The following is a 21177-nucleotide window of genomic DNA, read 5'->3' on the forward strand; positions in this document are numbered from 1 at the left end:
GTGGGGCGAATCGAAAAAACAGATATTGAAACACGTAAGATTCATTGTATTTCGATGAAATTAAGCTACAGTTTCCAGGAAATGGGCCTACGCTAGGTGTAGTTTGTAGGCCTGCTCGAGGGGCAGGTAGCAGCGTAGTCCCAGCAGTAGGTGCTGTGCACTACAATGTAGCCGCTTCTGCGCTTATCATCCTAGACGCCTATTGCTTCAAGGTATCGTCGGACTGTTCAGCAGATGCGCATCAGCGCTTTCTGGGACTGCAATTCTTTTTCCTTTGTCCCCTCCGTTTTCTTTGGTAGGTCACGCCATTGGACATTCACTTAGGTTTGTGGCTGATCAGCATACAAGCTAAATTGTGATCAGTTGAACAGTATAACCCAAGGACAAGATCATATGGTACCACTCCCACTACAAGTCTCCCCGGAAAACAATTTCTCTCTTTTCATATCCCCATGGAGTTGATATATAGAAGCTCTCCCGTGGCTACAAATAATCGAGGGGTCTTAAGTAAATGACGCGCCCGCAGTCCTAGCCGGCCGACAATGAAGAGGTTCATGAAACTGCGAGGTGTACTCTTATCAAAACGCTCTTTACACTTATGCCTGGTTGTCTCAAAGGCAAGCACTACGGTCTTGCACACATTGCATTCTGAATACACCCAAGGTTGTTCACTGGCCTCTAAACAGTGCTTTTCCCTTTTCTTGCTGCTCTGGTTGTAGCCAAGGGAGCCGTCGATGGGATTCAGTCTTGCTGCGACAGACCACATTAGCATTTGCACGCTATCATGCCAGTATTGCCTGGCGTGCACGTCTCCCCTGACCTCTACGCTTGGCCTCCTAAAAGCTGCTGCTGCTCTTTGCTCTGACAGGTCCTGAGACTGCCATTTTCTCCCTTGTAACGTCTTTCTCCTTGGTTAGGTTGAACAGCACAGTCTGTAGCTTAATGCTCTGGACCTCACACCGCCCGCAAGCTTCTCCAGGCCAACAAGTGTTCTTGTTGAATGAGGGATAGTTCTTTGTCCCTCTGCTTGCGCTCGAAACACACTGAAGCAACGCTGATAGCCCCTGGGTACTGCGTTTCATTGTCTCCCGCACTTAGAGGAAGCCCGATCCCTGGCATTGCCCGCGCCTAAGCTGAGCGTTATTCATGTTACCGCCTCTTCTGCACTTTCTTTAGCCGCCCATGAGCTTCCCAAGCCTGCTGCTTCTGCCAGCAATTTTCTCCAACTCTTGAAATCAGTGGTAGCACCATTAGTTTGGGCCCTGCGCAGCTTGACTGGCAGGCTGGATGAAAAAAAGTACAATAGTTCTCCTGCTCGTATTCCCACTCCTTGCGCAATTACCTTATGTCAATTAACAGTACACTTAGCCGTCCTGTTGCACTGGCGGATAAAAGCCGAACGACGTGTATCCCAAAGTTGCTGGAGCGCTTCACGCTTCGAGCGCGCACAACCTACCAGGTGCACTCTTATAGCTTCCGAAAAGGCAAGATGCACCAGAGCACCGTCTAAATATTCCTCAAGCTCTCCTCCCCAACAGCGCATGCCGAGGCCTAGTTTTGTTAATCTTATCTCAATCAAGCTGAGGGAGACCTGCATGTTGTATCTGTTCTGAAGTACGATTGGGTGCAAGACTGTTGATTATTGTCATGCCAAGCTCAATCGCGCCACAAGCTATCCGCGTACATGCGCTACCTTTCTCCCCAAGTGGGCGATTCGCCTGGCTCGGTCCACCCGCTTTACAAATTATGGTGCTTCTTTCATGAGGGGCTCCTTCTGCGGAATTACTCTCGAATCTTGATGGTCTACTGGTATGGGCACAGGAGCCGCCGTACGCGCTGCTGTATTGAATCATCGTGCACAAGACATTCCAAGGGGAACTGTGCCTTATTTGCCAATCACTCTCCGGTTCTGTCGGTTCTGTCGGAGCGCAACTCTGATAGGTACGGCGCTAATTCCCCCGTGGCTCGAAAGAGTCAATTTACCTACATACATGTACGGAGAATTATGGATTTCACCGAATGGCACAGAGTTGTAATGAAATAGGCCCAGTTTTACCCTTTCATAGACCCCGTATCTGGCTGCATGGTGACAGACTGTCTCTAAACGCCAAAGATACCGAATAATGTGTAAGGAAAGCATTGTTGCTGCTTTTGTGTTTTTCGCGCTGGTCCAAAAATTGTAAGTGGTTAACCTTTTAATGATAATTTCAATTTTGCAAGTAATGATGAAACTTAAGCGATTTAGTTCCGAAGATGAGACTAGAAGATGCTCTATTTTTACTAAAGGGTCACATTGATCGATTAAATTTATATATTGTGTCTATTGTAAACAGACAATTAAGGAAGCAGCAAAAGTGCGAGCCGCTTCCACTTTGATCAACGGGCCCTTTCCGTATTTTTCGTCAACGGGAAAAGAAGCTTTCCTAGCCGCAGAGTTGAATTAAGATGTATCAAGATGGGATTACGCCCTCAGTAAGTGTCATTCACACTCCATAAATGTCGATGATTGACGAAAGAACAAATCGTAGGAGCGGAGGGACAGATAATTGTTGGACAAGGAATTGTGCAGAGTTCTACCCAGTGAGGGTTCCGGCCGTTGTTCAAGTCTCATGCCTCATCAGTTAGGTCAACTACCTGGCAGCTCTGATGTAAGCTTCCCCATTTGAAGTAACTCAACAAAACAAAGTGAGACGTGGAATAATCGCAATACCACTTTGCAGGCGCTGTAGATATCCAATTCAACGCCCACGCTAAGCAACAATCCGTTGTGCAACTTGCAAGCAGCTTAAGGACTTCGAATTGCCGCATTTGCTAGAAGCGAAAAGACAGCATTCCCTTGACCCTGATGTACAGATTTTCAAAGGATACAGAAAAATGATCGATTACGGTGGGCGTTCCCACAATACTGATTTCGCATCTTCTCTAAGAAAAGTATCCGCTTTCAAGGATTTCGAGTATGAAACATCTTAGTGTTTTCTTTAGGCTCAAGGATGTTAATTTCGCTGTGCCCCTGAGTCTAATAGGCGTGCCCCACCAACACCACCCGTGAAGCAAACGGCTGCCTATGGAGTACACACGCTGGCAAGCTGTCATGCTTGACAAGCACAGAGGAGGCAACCGCAAATGTTGCGCAGCTGGAAAACTCGGAAGAAGACCGTTTAGTTTAAATAGGGGGAGGATAAAATGCGCAGCAGGGCAGGACCAAGCCTGAGCTACACATCTGAAAGGGAACCAACACTTCCAGATCCAAGTCTTGTCTTTATACAAATAGCGACTAGTTTCATGCGTGTAGAGCCGAAGTAGCTGCTAACCGTGCAGGTGTACAGTACATTAAAAATGCCTCGTTTCGATCTGAAAGTGCTTGTAAACCGTGAAGGCGAACAGTACACAAAAGACACCTCGTTTTCCCTTCATAGTCAAGTAGAAGGGCCTTTGTGCAACAGAATAGGAGCCTGTTGTGTCGAGCGTGTGGCTATAGGTTTCAAATGGCAGCATTGTTAGCGCCTCAAGGTGATGTTAACAATAAATAGGCAGCAGAAAACAGGATCTCATATGGGGGATCTTACTGAAGTTGTGGCATTTTGCCGAACTCAGCACATCCTGTTGAGTACCAATTGGCCCCCAGCACATCTGTGAGCTTAGGAAAAATCTCGTTGCACTAACGGTGCACATCAAGACGAGTATTTTGTCGCTGGAGAAGAAGAATGATCTCTTCCCACTTTTACAGACCTACACAATGAACATTTTCAATTCAGTTGCTACCACTTGGTTACCAACTTTAGGACACAAGGCCTTTTAGCTGTGTAATTCTGAAGCACATTGTTGTTGCAACTGTAGCGCCTTCCACAGACGGCATGCAGGTGGCAGTTAATTGTATATTGGGTCCTTTCTTCTGCCCTACCCATTAACTAGAGTTACTGGGCCGAGCTGGTGTGAACGTACGCTACTGCAAGATGCTCAGTGTCCTTCAGATATTCCACTTCCGCTAAGAAGAGCCCTGCAGAATGAAGAAACGCTGTTCCATGTAAAAAAGAAACGGCTTCGCCGTATGTCTTGTGTTTGCGCAGATTGCTCCTGCCGGAGCCGCCCCTTAACCCAAGACAAACATGTTCCTCGGTGCTATTCTTTTTGGTTTTATCAGTGGAAGTACTGCTTTGAGTAACGTTTTCTGCTGCGCATAAGCTGAGCCCGTCAAAGGCCATCACAGCGAAAAACTGACGAACGTCCTTGTGCCGTTAGTCGAGGAACGTTCGATAGTCTCCCGATAAGGCATCCACAAAACCTAAAATATAATACAAAAGGCTCTGGAAGGCCCAAATTTCAAGCTCAAAGCTCTTCGAAATTTCGTGTGTTGTTTTCGCTGCAAGGCAGCTACAGCGGTAGGAGGGTGGCCATCTTTATAATTCTTCGACTCCTGTTCTCTCGTGGGCGTGTCAGTTGGCAGGAGTATCTTGACGTGATTGAAACCTAGTTCTTGATCTATCTGCACATATTTAAACACACTTTGTGGTAGAGCTGTGTGTCCCCGTGGGGCCCACTGCATTCATTGACTTGCATAGCAGGCTGTTGCGTTTGCTTCTGGTGCTTACCTTCATGGGACTTTCCTCTCCTCAAGTTTCTTTAGCTTACTACGAAAGACGAAATTAAATACAGAAAGTCTCATACTAGACGGACCGTAGGGGACGTGCGGAGGTTTGCTCTGTGCTTCCAGACTACTGCAGCCGCTGCAGCTGAGCAGACCGGCACATGCTTCCTGCGGCGTTTTCTAGCCATATCAAACACCACCGGGAAAAAAGACCAAGTTCCTCCTGGGGGGTTGTACGAGCAGCTCGTACGAAGCGACTGGCCCAGGAAACTGCGGAGGATTCGGTTCTAGCGCCTTCTCAGGTCGAGTCAGACAGCGGATCTGTAAAGGAGAGGAGCGCTGCCACTTCTTGCCGTACCACACCTTCGGGTTCCAGTATCCAGTGTGCCACCAGCTTAGAAGGGCACAGCACGGACGACGTCACTCAGCCAACGGGTGGTCGCACTCCTGCCGACCAAACGGACGTGCACAGAAGGTTTCCTTTCAAAGAGCACCTCTTCTCTCGCGTGACTTGTCCTAGAAAGATGGAGAGGTCTGGACACTCACAGAGAACCCCTGAAGAGGTAGAGCTAGCGTTGGAGGTTTTGAATGACGAGCTCGCTGAGGCGTCGCCTCTGGATCGGCCTTCGCTTGAACTTGCCACTCAGGCGTTGACCGAACGCTTAGTAGAAATGCGCAAGCAACAGAGGGAAGCAAAGAACCCTCCTGAATCTGCGGAAGCAAACAAACAGAGCACGCACGAGTATTCGTCCTCCCTGCAAGCAGTCATTGTGGGCGACGGCATACAGAAGTACACCCTCATAAAAATACCGAAACAAGATGACATGGTTGGCGATGTGTACCTTGTCCGCGGGGACCCTAAGGCCGAATACCATTACCAAACAGCTTTGGACACACTCAACGCGCTTCAGTCACGCAACATCATGTCGGGTAAGAGTTGAGGCGCTGCAACGCATGGCACTCCTTGGATTCTCTGTTCCTGCAGAACAGATAATTGAACTTGCACACCATCTGCGTAGTTGCCGGAAATTCAAGGCCTAGTGTGGGGTCTTTAGTCTTCTACTCTCCGCAGGACGCTAGTAGCGCCTGCGTTTCAAGGTGTTTGGGCTCCCTGTTGCTCACATACTGGCAGGCACTGCTAACTTCCGTGTTTGTGTAGCTGCTGTGTTTTGTGCAAATGCAGACGTGACGGGAGGTGGTCGCATGAGTGTACTGCGGGCGGAGAAAAAGGTCGAAATCTATGGCTATTCATATCAGTACGGGGCGGCAGATCATTCGATAACGGCGAAGATGGTCAAGGAGCACTTGGGAGATGAATTCCTCGTTTCATTCGGCAACTACGGCTACTAACTAGTTCGGTTCTTACGAGTGAATCATGTTAGTTCGTAGGCAGCTGGTGAAGCGGTGATGCAAGAGCGTATATTATCAAGTATACAACACTGCGCAGCACCTTTCATGTAGCTGCACATGCGGCGCAGTAGGAGCAGCCAGATGGGCTGCGCCACACGAGGCGCTGACATGGACGTGCGACATGGACGTGTCCACTGCAGCTTGTTTTTTTAAAGTTGGAACTGCGGGAAACAGCAACAACGTAAATGAGGTGTGTGCTACAGTTGAGGATGCAGGTACGCGCATGATCTTCGGTTTGCCGCCACGCCATGCGGTAACTACACAGTGTGGCTCAAGCGTGCCAGTTGCACAAGCCTTGAGAGAGCAGTCGGGCAGTTGCGGTGTAAGTGATCGCGGCTTAGCTGTTTTCTTGTTGCACAGCAGTTGTTGGTTTTGCTGGGGCGCCCGAACGCAAACCACAGGTAGCAGGAGTCAAAATCAAAATCACCCAAGAACATAAGTCTGTTTGCCTACATCACGTAGTTTGATCACCATCGTATCTCCTTTGTTGGCGCGTTGCTGCATTCGCGGAGATCCGACATTTTGCGGCACACCTAACTTCGGGTTGGAAACCATTGGTGGTAAACAAAGAGCGTATAGGGCAGACATAGACGAAACTTTGCGTAAATTTAGGATATATGTCAAAGTTTCTCAGTTAAAATGAAGAAGTTGGAGAGCCGCAGCTTAATGTAGAGCAGGGTGTCTGCAGGTGTCATCGACCGCAGGCGTCTTGTAGGCAGCGGCATTTTGCATTCCTCACTACGAATTACGGCTAGAATAGTAATGAGTTGATACAATGATTCTTTGGTATCTTTTGTTCGCTCTTGCCGTCGGTTCAGAAGTTTGTGTTCACCTTGTTTCCTCTCTGAAAGATGTGCAGCGTCGGCGTTGTGACCAGCGGGTACATCTTTGGTGCTTCCAATCGAATAGCGCGTCACTTCGAAATTTTCTTCAGGCCTTACATTTCGCAACCGCGTTCCAGGTTCCTGCAGAGGAGCAGCAACAGCTCCACAGCGATGTCGATGACGTGAACGAGACCCTGGAGGAGCTCGAAGAACACCTAGAAGCCGTCAGAAAGTGAGTTGCCGTACAAATTAATGACGCCACGTTACATATGCCGAAAATCTGCTGAACTGATCGAAGGAACTCGTCGGCTTCAGCAGCGCACAAAATCCAAGCTTTCGAAGAAGAATTGGAGAATTCCCGCCAACACTGGAGAGATAAACGAACGAGCGAACGAGCGAAGAGCAGCAAATCTTCGTTGAAGCCCGCCCAACCACAGAGGCCAGCAATTGCATTGCCGGTCGCGGTGAGGTCTGGGACTCGGGTAGAACCCATAAAATGCTTGCCTCCCTCCGAAGCGAAAGTGGCGCGAGAACCACCTGAGGTAGCGTGCTACTATTACGACCTACTCTATTGGCTATGCACGGAGGATCTGCCTGTAAACCCCTCGGCGACATGCTTTTGAGGAGGTGTTACAAGCTGAGAGGCCCCAGGAGATGCCCCAGGGCGATGTAGAACGGTAAATATTGCAGGAAGCTCCAAATTTTCTCTCCTCTTAATGCTTTTGAGCTGCGCTAAGTGCAGATTGGAAAGGACAATCGAGCGGTAATTAGGGAGCAAACGAAAACAGGGGATTTTACATGGCACGCTTTTGGCAATGTCGCAGATTGGCGCCAGCAGAAGAACCACCAGAAGAAGCAACAGCCCAAGACAAACACCCCCAGCCTGCGGGCGTGGCAACCATTGAGGAAGTCCAGCGCGATTTGCTCGAGGCGGAAGCCGAAGTGCGCCAGTTGGAAAGCCGAGAGGCAGCCGAGCTGGAAACGGAGGTAGACGGCGAAATGCAACAACTGATCGCTAAACACAAGCAGCCTTCTGCTGCTGTGGCTGATATGTCTGCTACGACCTCGGCAATGGAACGGGAGGTCGATGCTGGCGCAACAGGCTCTCCCGAAGGCGTTATCGCCAGCCACAGCTCTCTTGCCTCACAAACAGAAGCACAGGTCAAGCATGCTAGAGTATTAGCTACAGTATTAGAAGCGAGTGCAGCTTCAGCACAAGCAGCGAGGAACCATCCCAGCAGCAGGGCAACACCAGTAGGAGATGCGGATGAGTTGGAAAGCGAAAATACAAACACCTCGGCAGAGAGTGAGGAAGACTCTGAAGATGTCGAAGACAGCGAAGAGGTCAACCGACAAGTTGAGGGAAAGGATAACGGGGTAGAGGAAATCAATGATGAAAGGGAGAAAGCAGAGAGGACAGTTGGTGGTGGAGCGTCCGAGGGACGAAAACCTCCAGTTTGAAAACGCTTCTCCGTTGCTGTCAACTTTCCGCGAGCCAGGGTGGACCGCGGATAGGGAAATGCGAGAGTCCCGTTGATTCTCTATCCTGTCTGTTCATTTACCTCAGGGCACTGGAGAGACCGCTGGAAATCATACGTGCATATATAGGTCGTGTACTTTTCCTAGGTTCATCTGCAATTTTAAGCTCTCTGCGGCCAAAAGTTCGTAGTTGCGTTCCCCTATGTTCGTATCCTTTCTGCACACTAAGTGCGAACTGGTGGGAGCTGTTTCGTGTTCGTTCGCCGCTGTCTGTGCTTTTTGTGTCGGTCTCAAGCCGCTACTTCCATTCTCCACCTCTGTTGGATTTTTACACCGCATTTTGTATTCCCTGTGGGGTTTCCACGTGATGGAGAATAACGAAGGCATGCTTCGGCTGACGACGCAGTGGGCAACTCTTCCCAATGGAAGTAGAGCTTTCCAAGGCTAGTGTACGTTTAAAAGGCAACGAAGTACATGGTCTACTCAGTATTGCCAATGTTCTGCAGGCACTGCTACAACGTGCTTGCAACCTACAAGGAAACCTGCTACACATGTGCATGCATGCGCTGCCCGCATCACACAAGTCAACAAATTTAAGATGTGCTTGCAGTAGTACATCTGCTGACGTCCAACGCAGTCCTCCCAGGTTCGGTCTGTGTTCCTCCAAACATTCGTTTTCCTATTCCTCTCTTCTTCTTGTCGCGTTTGTTACGTTTGTTGAGACAGCTCCAACTCTCTCCTCCTCCGGCCCTTGCCAAATACCCTGCGTCGGCCAATGAAAAACTCATCCATATCAGTGCACTTCATCATATAACGATGTGGAACACCTACTTGCGAATACGTTTTAATTTGCAAGCACATGCAGGCAAAAACGCTGACGGGGAGGCCCAAGTGCATCCTGCCTCCTAAAGAAAACTGTGCACCCGAGGCAACAGTTTGGAAGGTACAAGCATTCCTTCTCGATTGATGTCCCTGCTCCAAGAAGGAAGTGCATGCATCAACCCGACACAAAAGTTCCTACAAAGGAACGGCGAATGCATGTACAAACGTACACAAAGTAGACACATGGTAATGAAGGCCACGGAACAGGTTTACCGCTTTTGCTGGGGGTCGAACCCGCGACCTTCGGCTCCAAAGATGGCCCAGGATGGTGTGGGCGCCGAGTAGTCAATGCCACTAAAGTTTAGATCCCCGCTCAGAGCCTTATTACAAATCCATCAAGCGCAGATATAAAACAGCGCATATGAGAGATCCACAGTCCACAGTGCCGCACACTGTCACTGGCATTTACGTAGCAACAAATGTTGGTGTTCATGCACATGCGCACATGCAGGTAAGTGTACGTGCGCACGCATGCATCCATAAATGCAAAAGTATCAATTTACGTGCACGGATAAACTTCATGCGTATTTAAATTCACACACCCACCTGCAGCTGACAGTCAATGCACATTATTTTATGTAAGGACGCAAATACTGGCTGTTAAATATATCTAGGAAACACAGCGAGAACTGCGAGCTGCGTTTGCACGGGATACACGGTTACTGCACCTCTTCACTAGAGCAGAGACAACAGAGGGGCACACCAGAACAAAAAATTTGGGGTAGTCAATCCACGTGTGCCACTGGCCCTCATAAAAGTACCTGAAGGCAACAGCAGATCCGCCAGTAATTCCTCTCAAGCCCTCAGCAGAAGGAACAGCGGAATACATGTGGCAACGAAGAAATATAACACTAACGAACCGACATGCGAGCAAAAGGACGGGCACAAAATATATAAATACACCAAGGAATTGACGGCAGCCAAATGATACAGGACATGACGGATCAAAGAAGCGCAAGTGACAATAAAGAGAAATCTGCAAGGACAGAAGAATCGATCAGATAACTAAAGTGAACGGAGAAGACTTACTTCTTGTGCGCCAGTAGAACACAGCAAGAGTGCTCATGCTCCGACGCCAGTCCATAAAGCCCCTCTGGCAGTGCCCGTCGCAGGCCATCGGCGAATGCCAAGACCTACGATAAGCCCCACATCCCTGCCTGCCCCACCATGATGACAGATACCTCGGGTGAGCAACAAAAAAACATACACAGAGGCTGACAAAGGGAGGCAAATGCAGATGTATCTAAGGCAAATGCAGCGCCATTGGCCATTTACGGCAATTTTGTAGTGCGCCGATGGTTTAAAGCTCCTGCTCAGGATATATGAGAAAGGAAAGAGAAGTAAAGAGGGGCTGTGCGAACGACCGGTCACCTGCTGGTGTCTCGGGACATTTTGCATCGACAGAGACTCCCTGTCAAGGCCACCGCAAAATGTCATTCCTTTAATTTCAATCATGTCAGGCTCGCCTCGTAGCACCAAAGAAGCGTATTTATCAAGCGTGCTCGTCACTCCTTTGGCATACTTCGTATTACTTGTACTGCTACCGCTGTTGCTGGCGGCGTTGTGGCTGTTCGCCGGCTCACTGGTGCCAGCATCTGCAACAGGCCCTAGTATGCAGTTGTAACCGTGAACAAGCGTCAACCTGAATACTGTCCTTTGCTTTTTTGTCTTAAGAATGTCTATACAACTCAGGAAACGCAACCATGAGTCCCGGTGTACGGGCTTGTCTGCAAGCATTCAACCAGGCACAACCCAGAACTAGGTCCAACAAACCGCGCCTGCATTTTCCACCGCTCATGCATTGCGTGCTGAAGTTTTTAAATGAACAAAAACAATGGCAGGAAAAACTGCCACTAAAAGCAGGAGACAGATGCAGATAGAAGCGAGCCAATACAGGGAGACAATCGTGCAGACACTGCGACTGATCAGGAAACAGGGAAGTAGACAAGCGGCGAAGAAACACAGAGTTTCCAGCAACACGAGAAGCTCAGCAGAAAGGGGAAGAATCACAGGAACAGAAATATAAAGACTCAAACAAAGACACAAATCGAGAATACAGAGGCACACTCGGAAACAGACGGCGACAGGGCTTGGGATGACGGTCTTGCCTAGTCGCTTAAGGTCGCTCTCTGTCGCTGCATCGATCGAAAGATAAAGCTGCGTGACGGGGCACAGGGCACGCAAAGCATCTGGGTGCTGTGCATTTGTCACCTGAAAAGAAAGACGAAAGCATTTTTCGTCGAGTTTCACCGGGGTAACGGCGCCCAACACACAGCAGCAGCAATAGCAGTGGCCCTAACAGCAGAAGCAACGGCGGCAAGAAGCGAGTGGGATAAACAACACTTCTTGCGGGCATACGAGGAAAGTGGATATGCGTCTTTGATGCATTTGGTGCAACAACTCGTTGATGCGGGGGTACATGATTGGTTCCCCAACCAATGAAAGCGCGCAGTGCAATATTTGGTCTTTAACTTCGGAGTAGAAATCGTCACGCAAGCCAGGAAGACCTGCAAGAGACGGAAACGCGCGAAATAAACCAAAAAAGTAAAGCGAAAAATATAGGGTAAATATGGATGCTGAAAATGAAAAAGACGACGACGAAAAAATTGTGACGAACGGTTGTACGAAAAAAAGCCAAAGCGCAAGAAGCTAAGACAAGTCTATGAAAGCAAATAGAGAACTCCAATTAAAAATACAGAAATGCTACCTATTTATTCTACGGCAGGTTGAACAGTACACCTCTTGTATATCCGCTGCAGCCGCAGCGCGATGATGATGAAGCTAGCCGTGCTCAAAAGGGAGCAGTAGCACCTGCCGCTTTTGATGTTGTTGAAGGCAGTGACCGCCTACCTCTGAGCTCCTTGATTGCCTTAAGGTGTTTATCCATTGCCTCACGAAGTACGTCTTGCGGATCGTCTGCCTTCCACCTCCAGTCACCTGCTGCCAAATTTGTGTGGTGCCTCCAGCAGAAGAGGCAGCGGTTCGCGCAGGCGACAGAGGAGGTGAACTCCATGCAACCAAAAGACTTGATTCCATAAAAAGTGTGCTTGTAACAGCCGCCACGCCCCCTTAAAGCCGACCTTGTCCAACGGCACAGCTTCACTGCTGAGTGAGTGCCCACTAGCTTGTAACCCTCCTTGCTCAAATTCTTTCGAAGACGAGGAGTCAGCTGCTCAGGTGAACCAGATATTTCAGCGTCCGTGGCCTTTCTTGCCGGTGCCGTTGATGCTGATGCTGCTGAGGGTGTGCGAGGCTGCAGTGATGAGTCTACCAGGTCTTCCACGTCAGACGGCAAAGGCCCACAGCTACCAGAATACCCCAGTTGCAGCTGCTCTTCGTCCTCCGAGCTGCTGAACATCCATGCACTTGATACGTCAGATGTGTCAGTGTCGCTGCAGTAGCTTGCTGGCCGTGCTGCTGTCTGCTGTTGTTGCCTTTGAAGCACAAGCTCCACCGCACAGTCTGCCCACTGACAATACTTACTGGCAGTCGTTGCCAGAGCAGCATTCGCACCTAATGTCAAGCACAACAACTGCTGTTGCTGCTGCAGCAGAGAGCTTGATCCGAGTTTCACCAAGTTCCCTGCAAGCTTTTTGATTACTCTACTGGCTCTGCTGCTAAAACTGTTCCCTCTTGCTGTTGCATTAGAAGTGGTGACGCCCCTTTCAGCCTGAGCTTGCTGGTGCTGCTCAAAACCACGGTCTGCTTCCCCACGAGCCGCCGTTGGTGGTACTGGCGCTGCGATTACTGGTGGCGTTCTATCACAACAAACGAGCGAGATAGCGCATCCCCTGAGGGGATGTTGCATAATCCTTCTATCCGCCAGTGCTCCAGCAACCTCAGAAACGAAGGCAGCAGAGAACGGCATCAGGCTCCCGTTTACACTTTCCACAAATAGGAACACGCACACATCTCGCAGGGGACGCCTACGTGTTTCGCTGCTTTTGGTAAGTCCTTGACACACATCGAGCAGGACCTCTAGAGTCACGCCACTGAGTGGCTGCGTTGAAACAGTTGCACCTTTTACAGCCAAGGCTGCTTTTCTTGCTAGTGTATTCAACTGATGCTGCCGTTGGTGGCCGCCCGACTCAGCTGTAACTGATCCGCAATAGCTGCTGCTGTTCATCATTTGCGCAGCAAAAAGGCCTTCTACAATTAGTGATGTCGTATCGTGTCGCTGTGACCTCTGATGGGATAAATTCCGCAGTATCTGTTGCGGCTGCTGGTGATCCAGGTTGAGCGCAGCCTGCAGTTGCTGAGAGAACAGCAGGGCCAGGCCTTCACACAGTCGGCCCTCAGGGTCATACCAAATCTGGTAGTCCACGCTGTTGTTGCTGCAGCACTGGCTGCTTTTGCGGATGTACTCATCTCCATTGTCATTCTGCTGAGAGGGCGCATTGCTGAAGCAGAAGCAGTTAGTGCTTTCGTCTTCGGGCAGCTGGCTAGCAATATTGCAGCACGACGTGTTGCTGCTGCAGCTCCTCGCAGACGCTGGTGTCACGCTGCAGCAGTGAGTATTCCCGCCGCAGCATCTGGTCAGAGCAGATTTGGTGGGCTGAGTAGAAGCTGAAGCAGGAACTGTTACAGGAGACGCAGTTGCTCTATTAGCAGCCGCTCCCGCAGGGGATGCAGTGGAGAGTACTACCTCTTGAGCATGTCTGGAGAGGACCTGCAGGATAGGCTGGTTGAATCTGTAAATAGAAAACATACTGTGAAGAAACCATGTAGAAAAACGGTGACGAAGGCAACAAAAACAGCGATAAGCCCTCAAGGGAGCCCCGTAGTGCTGGGGCCACCCTTGAAGAAGAGAACACTCCGCTCCTACTCCAGCTGCTACTTCTCCCTCGGTTGCAGCATGGTACTAAATTACGTGAGAAACGTACTACCAATTTAGAGCAGAAGAAGTTGCTGTGGGGCCCACTTCCAGCGGCTGCAGCCCCAACACATGCAACCCGCCGCTAAAAAGAACAATAGAACTAGGACTGCAAAAAAATTGGCATGGGCTGTACAATAAAGTCTTTACATTATTGCATAGTTCCTGAACTGTTGCCACCGTTCGGCATCAGCGGCCTCGCGGGAACTTCGATTCTCAGATCTCCTGTGCATTGAGTATCGTTGAGATCAATTTGGCGTACTGTCGGTGACAGCAAAAGCAGCATCACCAAGAGATATGCTGCTCTGCATTCAGTTTGAGTGTGGCTCAGTTTCTTTGGATCGTGCCGAGCAGTAGATGCACAGGCCATCTGCAGCAGCAGAAGCAACAGCGGGAACACTGCAGACGAACTCGCAAAAACAAACAAGAACACAACGGCAACAGCAGAGGTTGACCCGAAAGAATGGATCGGGAGCGCACACGACAGTCAGGGCGCAGCTGAAACAGCTGCAGGCACAGCGCATGTGTGAGCTGCCAAGGCGATTTGTTTCCCTGGATTCCCTAGAATATTGAAGGAATGGTGCATAAACGCGGGCTGCCGACCTGCAGATTGACCGTCAGCATGGACCCCGACAGCAGCAATAATAATAGCAGCTGCGCAGCCTGCTATAACAGGAACAAGCATATTTTAACGGAAGGACTTCTACGCAGAAGAGTAAAACGCCTGCTGCGGCGCCGGCAGTTGTAACAGCGAAGGCCGAGGCAAATGCAGGACTCTTTAGCTTCACGAGTTTATCATTTGTCACAGATGCTGTTGCTGCTGCACTGCAGCAAGGTCGTTGCTACTGCTATCCAGCACCCTAGCTGCCCTGCCGAAAGCGCGGAGCACAAGCTGCAGCGGCTCATTCTACCAGCAAGTTGCTGTTTGAGAGCCAGAAGCATCGAGGCAGCATCAGCGGCTTTCTTGGACATGCGGACCCCTGCCTTCAGGAATAGCGGAGCGTCTACTACGTTTTCGTGCAGCAGGCCGTTCCAAACTATTGCAGAGCAGCAGCTGCCAAAGCAGCAGCGGAACCAGCCTTCCTTAGCTAATGGCTTCCCCATAACCACTGTGATGACGTGCTTGAGGTGGCACGGGCTACAGTCAATGCTGAGGAGCAACATCAGTAGTAAAACCATCAGCGGCAACTGGAGAGGCAGCAAAGCCATCAGCACGAGATATTCGTATGGAGCCCCTGTTTTTGGAGGGGCTGCGCAGAACAGGCGCAATACTGAGGATGTAGCGGCCTCAACAGTAGCAGCGAACGCCCCCGTTGCAACGAATGCAACGGGGGAAGCTGTAGCACCCGCGGTAGCAGCGCCAGGGAAAGCGGCAGCAGCTGCTGCGCACACGCTTCTGTGCAGTAAAATTAATGAGCTGAATAAGGCCTACTATTCAGGGGAAGAGCCTTTGGCCTCAGATGAAGAGTTTGACGCTTTATGGCTGCGGTTAGGCGAACTGGAAAAGGTCAGCAGCAATAACAAGAGGAGCAGCAACACAAGTAGTTACTTCAGTAGCAGTAAAAGCAGTAGTGGCATCAGTGCAGCAACAGCTGCCGCAGAAACAAAGGGCAGTGTAAAACAGGAGCAGGAGTTATAAGCGGCTGCTGGCGTTACCCATCTCCACGTCAACGGAAGAACTGCTTATTGAATCCTCACTCATTTTTACGTCGCGAATTTAGTGCTGCCACACCCTCCTACCAGCTTTTACTGGTTGCCTGTTGTTGCAGAAGTATCCCGGACTTGGCGGCCCCAGCAGTCCTCTCCGGCGCATCGGCCACGGGACCCTTGGAACAGCAACAGCAGCAGGAAACTTACAGCATGTGTCCCCGGTGCTATCTCTGGAAAGCGTTCATTCGCCTGGAGAGGCCAATACCCTTTTCGATCGACTCGACAGGTAAACATGCGAGGGGAGGTGTAGGGCTTGCGGTTAAAATCTACACATCCGGGGTCTGGGGTGTAAGGCCTGTTAATTTTTCGGCTAGGCTTTTGCCCTAGGGCCAACTGAAGAAGCGTGTGAGCACCCTACGGTCCTCAAAGGCATTCGCTAGCTTGCTGTTCGTGCTTCTGCGTTGCTTCTGCTTCTGCTGCTATTTCAGATTTGTTGCGAAGGCTTTGCACGGGGTGCTCAGGACGTCTGTGGGAAGAAGTCGAAGGCGCAAATGCATACTAAAAGCTGCAGCAGAAACAAATACTGCAGGCATTTTGTATGAGTCAGTTGCAGCAGCTCCTGCTACAGCAGCAGTAGCAGAGGCCACAACTACAGTGCCTGCCGCAACGGATGCTGCTGCTGGAGGGGATGTGTTTGCTGAGGCGTTGCTGATGGAGCCTAAAGTGGACGGACAGAGCGTATCTCTCACGTATGAGCTAAGCAGTAGCAACACCAATAGCGGCGATAATACTGGCGGAGGCATTCTGCGTTACAGGCTGGTGAGGGCACTGACAAGGGGCGACGGACGGCGGGGTGAAAGCATAACGCAGAAGGCGCTGCAGATGGCGCATACGGGTGCTCTCCCTCTTGTAATTGATGTTCCTTCTACAAAGGAAACGAGGAGAGCAACTAGTGCATCACCAACAACTGCAGTGGCAGCAGCACCGAGTGCGGCACAAGGGGTATTTGGCATGCCGCGCACGCTAGAGGTGAGGGGCGAGGCCTATATGTGCTTATCTGCGCTTTCTGCACTAAACAAAAGAAGAATGATGGAGGGACTGAAGCCGTTTTCGACCCCAAGGCAAGGCAACACATAAAACATAGCGTCGATACGCGCTACTGTACGAAGACAACTTAACAGATACTGACACGGGGAGACGGACACAAATGCGTAGGAGCAGACTGGCAAGGATAGTTGAAATATTGGTTCGAGAGGCTTGCTTAGATATTTGGCATCACGTATATGCTCGAAAAAGAAGCAAAGATACGTGAAGACGACACAAAGAGACGTCCGGAAGCAGAGCACACTGCTCTGCTTCCGGACGTCTCTTTGTGTCGTCTTCACGTATCTTTGCTTCTTTTTCGAGCATATACGCTGCAGCCACGAAAAGGCAGCGTAGCCGTGTACTGTTACTACACTCAGTTCTATTGCTATTACTTTTGTTGCTGTTGGTGGCGCAGGCATGCCGTTGTGGGAATGCTGCGACGTCTTGACGAAGAGGCAAATTGTGCCATTCGCTTCTGTGCTTATGCCCTGGTTGGGGCATCGGACAGTGCACTGTCTGGACACCAGAATGACCATCAGGACACTCACAGAGCCAGTATATCGGCAGTAGCTGCGGCTGCAAGTGCGGCGGGTAATGCTGTTGCTGGAGTCACTACGCAACTTGAGCTTCTGCAGCGGCTCCAGCAATGGGGGTTTGAAGTGTTGTTGCCACACTGTCCTTTGGTAGTCGGACGCAAAGACGCTCTGAAAGCCTTCAGTGAGCAAAGCCGATGTCATGAAATATATATGTCAAACCTTGGAGCTCTTCACGCTGCTACTGCTGGTGCGCCTCATGCTAATGGCGCCAGCCGTCATCATGGATGTAATGCAGATTCAGCGCCCCTTGGCGGCGGTGCAATCAACCCAGCATCTGTTGGCGGCGGTGTCACTAATTCAGCACTTTTTGGCGATGGCACTTCTTATGTGTCCGGTGCGGCTCGTGAACGCTCCGCTGGAGCAAGTAGCCCTCGTACGGCAGGGGCTAGTTTAGCAGCGGATTGTTCCTTTCAGCTGGAGGATATCCCTTGTGACGGTGTGGTGTTTAAGGTAAATTCGCTGCCGCTGCATCAGCGCCTAGGCAGCACTGCGAGAGCGCCGCGCTGGGCCTTTGCTTTGAAATTCGCAGCAAAGGTTTCCAAGACGAAAGTTGTAGGGATTGAGTGGACCGTTGGGTCTTCAGGTGTATGCACGCCCGTTGCGTTGTTGCAGCCAGTGTTGCTGGGGGGTGTTTTGGTTGCGAGGGCTTCCTTGCACTCCCCACAGGAAGTGCGAAGAAAAGACGTCAGAGTTGGGGACTGGGTTCACTTACAGTTGAAGGGGGAATCTGTACCCCACATAGTTGCGGTTGATCTGGAGGATAGGGAGGAAGGGGCAGAGCCTGCCCTACTGCCTTCAGCCTGCCCGTCCTGTGGCCGGGGCTTGATAGAGCGGTCATCGCCTACAGGCAAGCTTTCAAAAAGGTGCAAGCAGAGACTAGAAGCGAAGGACAGAAGTGACAGAAGAAGTGAAGAGTGCAGCGCAGCTAAAGTAGCTGTAGCCGCTCCTGCTGCTTCCAGTGTTCGTACATTTGTCGGAGAAGAGGCTGTAACAGGAGAAGGCGAAGGTGGAAGAGGGGACAAAGCATTCGGTGTTCTGTGGTGCCCTGGTGGATGGGCTTGTGCATCTCAACGTCTGCTGCGTTTGCGTCGTTTTTTTTCACGCGAGGGTGTCGCGGTGGCTGGGCTAGGACCCCGTGCCCTGGAGGCCCTCATAAGCCGAGGGTACTTGGAAGCTCCCAGTGATGCTTTCCACTTAGCTCAGGTGGACAGGCAAAGGACAGCAGCCGGAGAGAGTGGCATTGCAGGCTGGCCTGGGTGGGGACCTCAGGCTCGCGACGCATTGTTTAAAGAGATAGAGCAAGTTCAAGGCCGTGGTGTCCCGTTGCAGCAGCTGCTGTTCGCCCTGGGCATCCCTGGCATGGGCAGGAGAGCTGCAGCTGCTGTGTCACATCACGTTAGGACCATTGGTGGATTTTTGGCTCTTTTAGACAACCTCAGCGCATCTTGCCCAATAGACCGAATCCTACAGAACGGCCAAACACCTCAAGAGACCCCAAAGCTCACAGCCAGCCCACAAACATCCCAGGACTCGCAGCACCCATTTGGCTGTAAAACAATGTTGCACACCCCGCAGAATATACCGATCCCACAGGGCTCTGAAGACCTACAGATGCTTGAGGATCATCAGGTCTCCCGCGACGTAGATGGCCTCGAGTCTCGAGCGACGTTACGGGGTTTACATAGCCCAACGGGTGACCGATCTGAGCAAAGTTTGGATTGGACGCTGGCTCTTCCTGGGATCGAGCTGTCTCTTGTGAAGGAACTCCGAATGTTTGCAAATGACAAAAGGAATAGACAGCAGCTGATAGAAGTGACGAAGGTCCTGCCTGTTCACCCCGAGACTACAGCAGGGTAACCGTTTCGTGTTGCTTGCCCACTATTACAGGGCATGCGCCAACTGAAAGTTGCTGGCGCCGCTTGTCATTTTGTTTTAAGTGAAGCTTTTTTCGGAGCTCGAGGGGTATGCCATGTTTTCTTTGGACTGTCTAGGGATGAGTCGACCTTAAGTTTAGTGAAGTTCGGTAGACATGCACAAAAGTGAAGGCACACAGGAAAACAGCCAACTAAACGAACAGCCAGGGCACGCACGCACAGCGACTGGTAAACAGCCGGAAAAGTAAATAGGGAAGAACACAGAAGTGCAGGAACGTAGGAAAACATGCACAGCCAGACCTGCACTAGATGAGAGGGTAGACTGGGGCTTGCCAAAGGCAATGTAGAACGTTTCCAGTCCTCCTCCACGGCGTGATACGCATCGCATTCACTGAATGCTCAGCCCTTTTTGATAGGCCGAAACAACCCTTGTTCGTGTTGCGGATTAAATCGCTGGTGGCTCTTCTTCGCGAAATCACCTCAACGGTCCTCCAGGGCTATGCGGCCACATCACAGAAGCCATCAAAGGCAAAAAAAACTTGCTCGTCGCAGCATAGGGGAGGTGTAGATGTGACAAAGCGCTGGCGTCTATCCCGTTCAATGTCTCGATTACCTCGAAGTGTCAAGTGCTTGAGAGCAGTACTCAGCCATTTATCCTTTGAAAGACACCTTGCCTATATTTTCTTTTTGCAGAGACAAAATACTCACCAGCGAGTTTACACTGGTGCCATTCAGACGAATCTTGGAGGGCGCACCTAGATGACTTTTGAGGCGCTTGACACTTTTTTCCGACGCACTCTGCAGCCCTCAACTTTGGCGCGGAGAGGATGCAGAGCCTTTACTGCTTGCACGGAGACTGAGAGTCTGATGTGAGGTCTACGCCGGAGCACATGTCTTTTCGCGCATGCGTAAAATCCATCAAATCATCATCCTTCTGCACTCTAGAGCTAAGCTTCTCATAGGCCGCAATACAGCTGTCTCCCCCTGCTGTAACGCCTTGATAATCTCGGCTCGTCTGTCCGTTTTTACCTTTTTCATCTCTTTGCGACAAACCATTGCACCAAATTCATGGGTTGTGTGGCTTCTTAAGCGCAGACAGAGACCCCCTAACCAAAAGGCCTCGTGCAGAGGGCTTTCTCCACCGGCCAAAGTGGGACTGCTCACAGCATGGGAGAACAATTACAAGTAAAAGGAATTAGTCTGGAGAAGGGCATGGCACAAATGCCTCATGCGCATTGTCACCTGTGCTAACCTAAACTTGTTACTTAATTATTGATCCACGCTGTTGCCAGGCCCTCGTGCACGCTCGACGGGACGCGTGCTCGGCTTCTGAACAATTGCGACTGGAATCGCTAGAAGAAGGGATATTCCAGAGCCACCAACGGAGTCTTACAAGTTAATAAGAGGGATGCCGGTGAAGGGGATTGTAACAACCCGGCCTTAGGGCTTCGTCACGCTCCTAAGCATTAACATCAGCAGGGCCTCCACTCTGGACACAGTGCATGCAATGCTTTAATAGTGCTTTTGTTTAAAGGGAAATGTAGGAGTTTGCATCACGCTTGGAACAATGGCTGTAGGCGAAATGCGTCCAGCATCCCTCACCAGGTGTTTTTATGTTTGCAAAGGACATTGCCTGTGGAGCCGTTTTTCATAGGCATTCGCTCACCAGTTCTACGCCTCACAGTGGGTGCTGTTCTTTTGACCTTATGGTACCTTTTTCTGTTATCGCTTTCTTATCCCGTACTCCTGAAAATCGGATGGAACTAACTTCTCTCCGTCCTGGTCACTAAATGTTGCCTTCTTTTTCTTTCCAGACTCTAGCCACTCCTTAAACAGTTCGTACGAAGCTGCCTATAAAAGCCTTGTGAACTTATTAGGTAATATAATTCAGCGCAACTCCCGAATGCCCCTGGAACTC

General features: G+C 50.5%; 4 protein-coding genes across 4 annotated transcripts; 3 read left to right on the plus strand and 1 right to left on the minus strand.

Annotated features, from left to right (window-relative positions):
• Positions 1-4746: 4746 nt before the first annotated feature.
• On the plus strand, positions 4747-5935 carry ENH_00080780 (14 kDa phosphohistidine phosphatase, putative; the record flags this gene model as incomplete). The annotated part of the gene is made up of 2 exons (XM_013583263.1): positions 4747-5515; positions 5769-5935. 2 exons carry the CDS (start codon positions 4747-4749, stop codon positions 5933-5935), a joined length of 936 nt encoding a protein of 311 aa, XP_013438717.1.
• Positions 5936-6116: 181 nt separating this feature from the next.
• On the plus strand, positions 6117-8280 carry ENH_00080790 (hypothetical protein, conserved; the record flags this gene model as incomplete). The annotated part of the gene is made up of 4 exons (XM_013583264.1): positions 6117-6189; positions 6817-7051; positions 7444-7488; positions 7644-8280. The coding sequence occupies 4 exons, from the start codon at positions 6117-6119 to the stop codon at positions 8278-8280; spliced, it is 990 nt and encodes a 329-aa protein (XP_013438718.1).
• Positions 8281-9006: 726 nt separating this feature from the next.
• ENH_00080800 (radical SAM domain-containing protein, putative) lies at positions 9007-13888 on the minus strand (the record flags this gene model as incomplete). The annotated part of the gene is given in 9 exon segments (XM_013583265.1): positions 9007-9061; positions 9394-9500; positions 9884-9941; positions 10210-10313; positions 10552-10848; positions 10853-10907; positions 11246-11391; positions 11539-11687; positions 12031-13888. Coding segments are annotated over 9 exon segments (2829 nt in total).
• Positions 13889-14819: 931 nt separating this feature from the next.
• Positions 14820-19242, plus strand: ENH_00080810 (NAD-dependent DNA ligase OB-fold domain containing protein, putative; the record flags this gene model as incomplete). Its single annotated transcript, XM_013583266.1, has 4 exons — positions 14820-15560; positions 15823-15989; positions 16192-16809; positions 17205-19242. 4 exons carry the CDS (start codon positions 14820-14822, stop codon positions 19240-19242), a joined length of 3564 nt encoding a protein of 1187 aa, XP_013438720.1.
• Between the last annotated feature and the right edge of the window lie 1935 nt (positions 19243-21177).

Source organism: Eimeria necatrix, genomic scaffold, assembly GCF_000499385.1.
Source record: "Eimeria necatrix Houghton genomic scaffold, Enh_scaff87, whole genome shotgun sequence".
In the NCBI taxonomy this organism is placed as follows: Eukaryota; Apicomplexa; class Conoidasida; order Eucoccidiorida; family Eimeriidae; genus Eimeria; species Eimeria necatrix.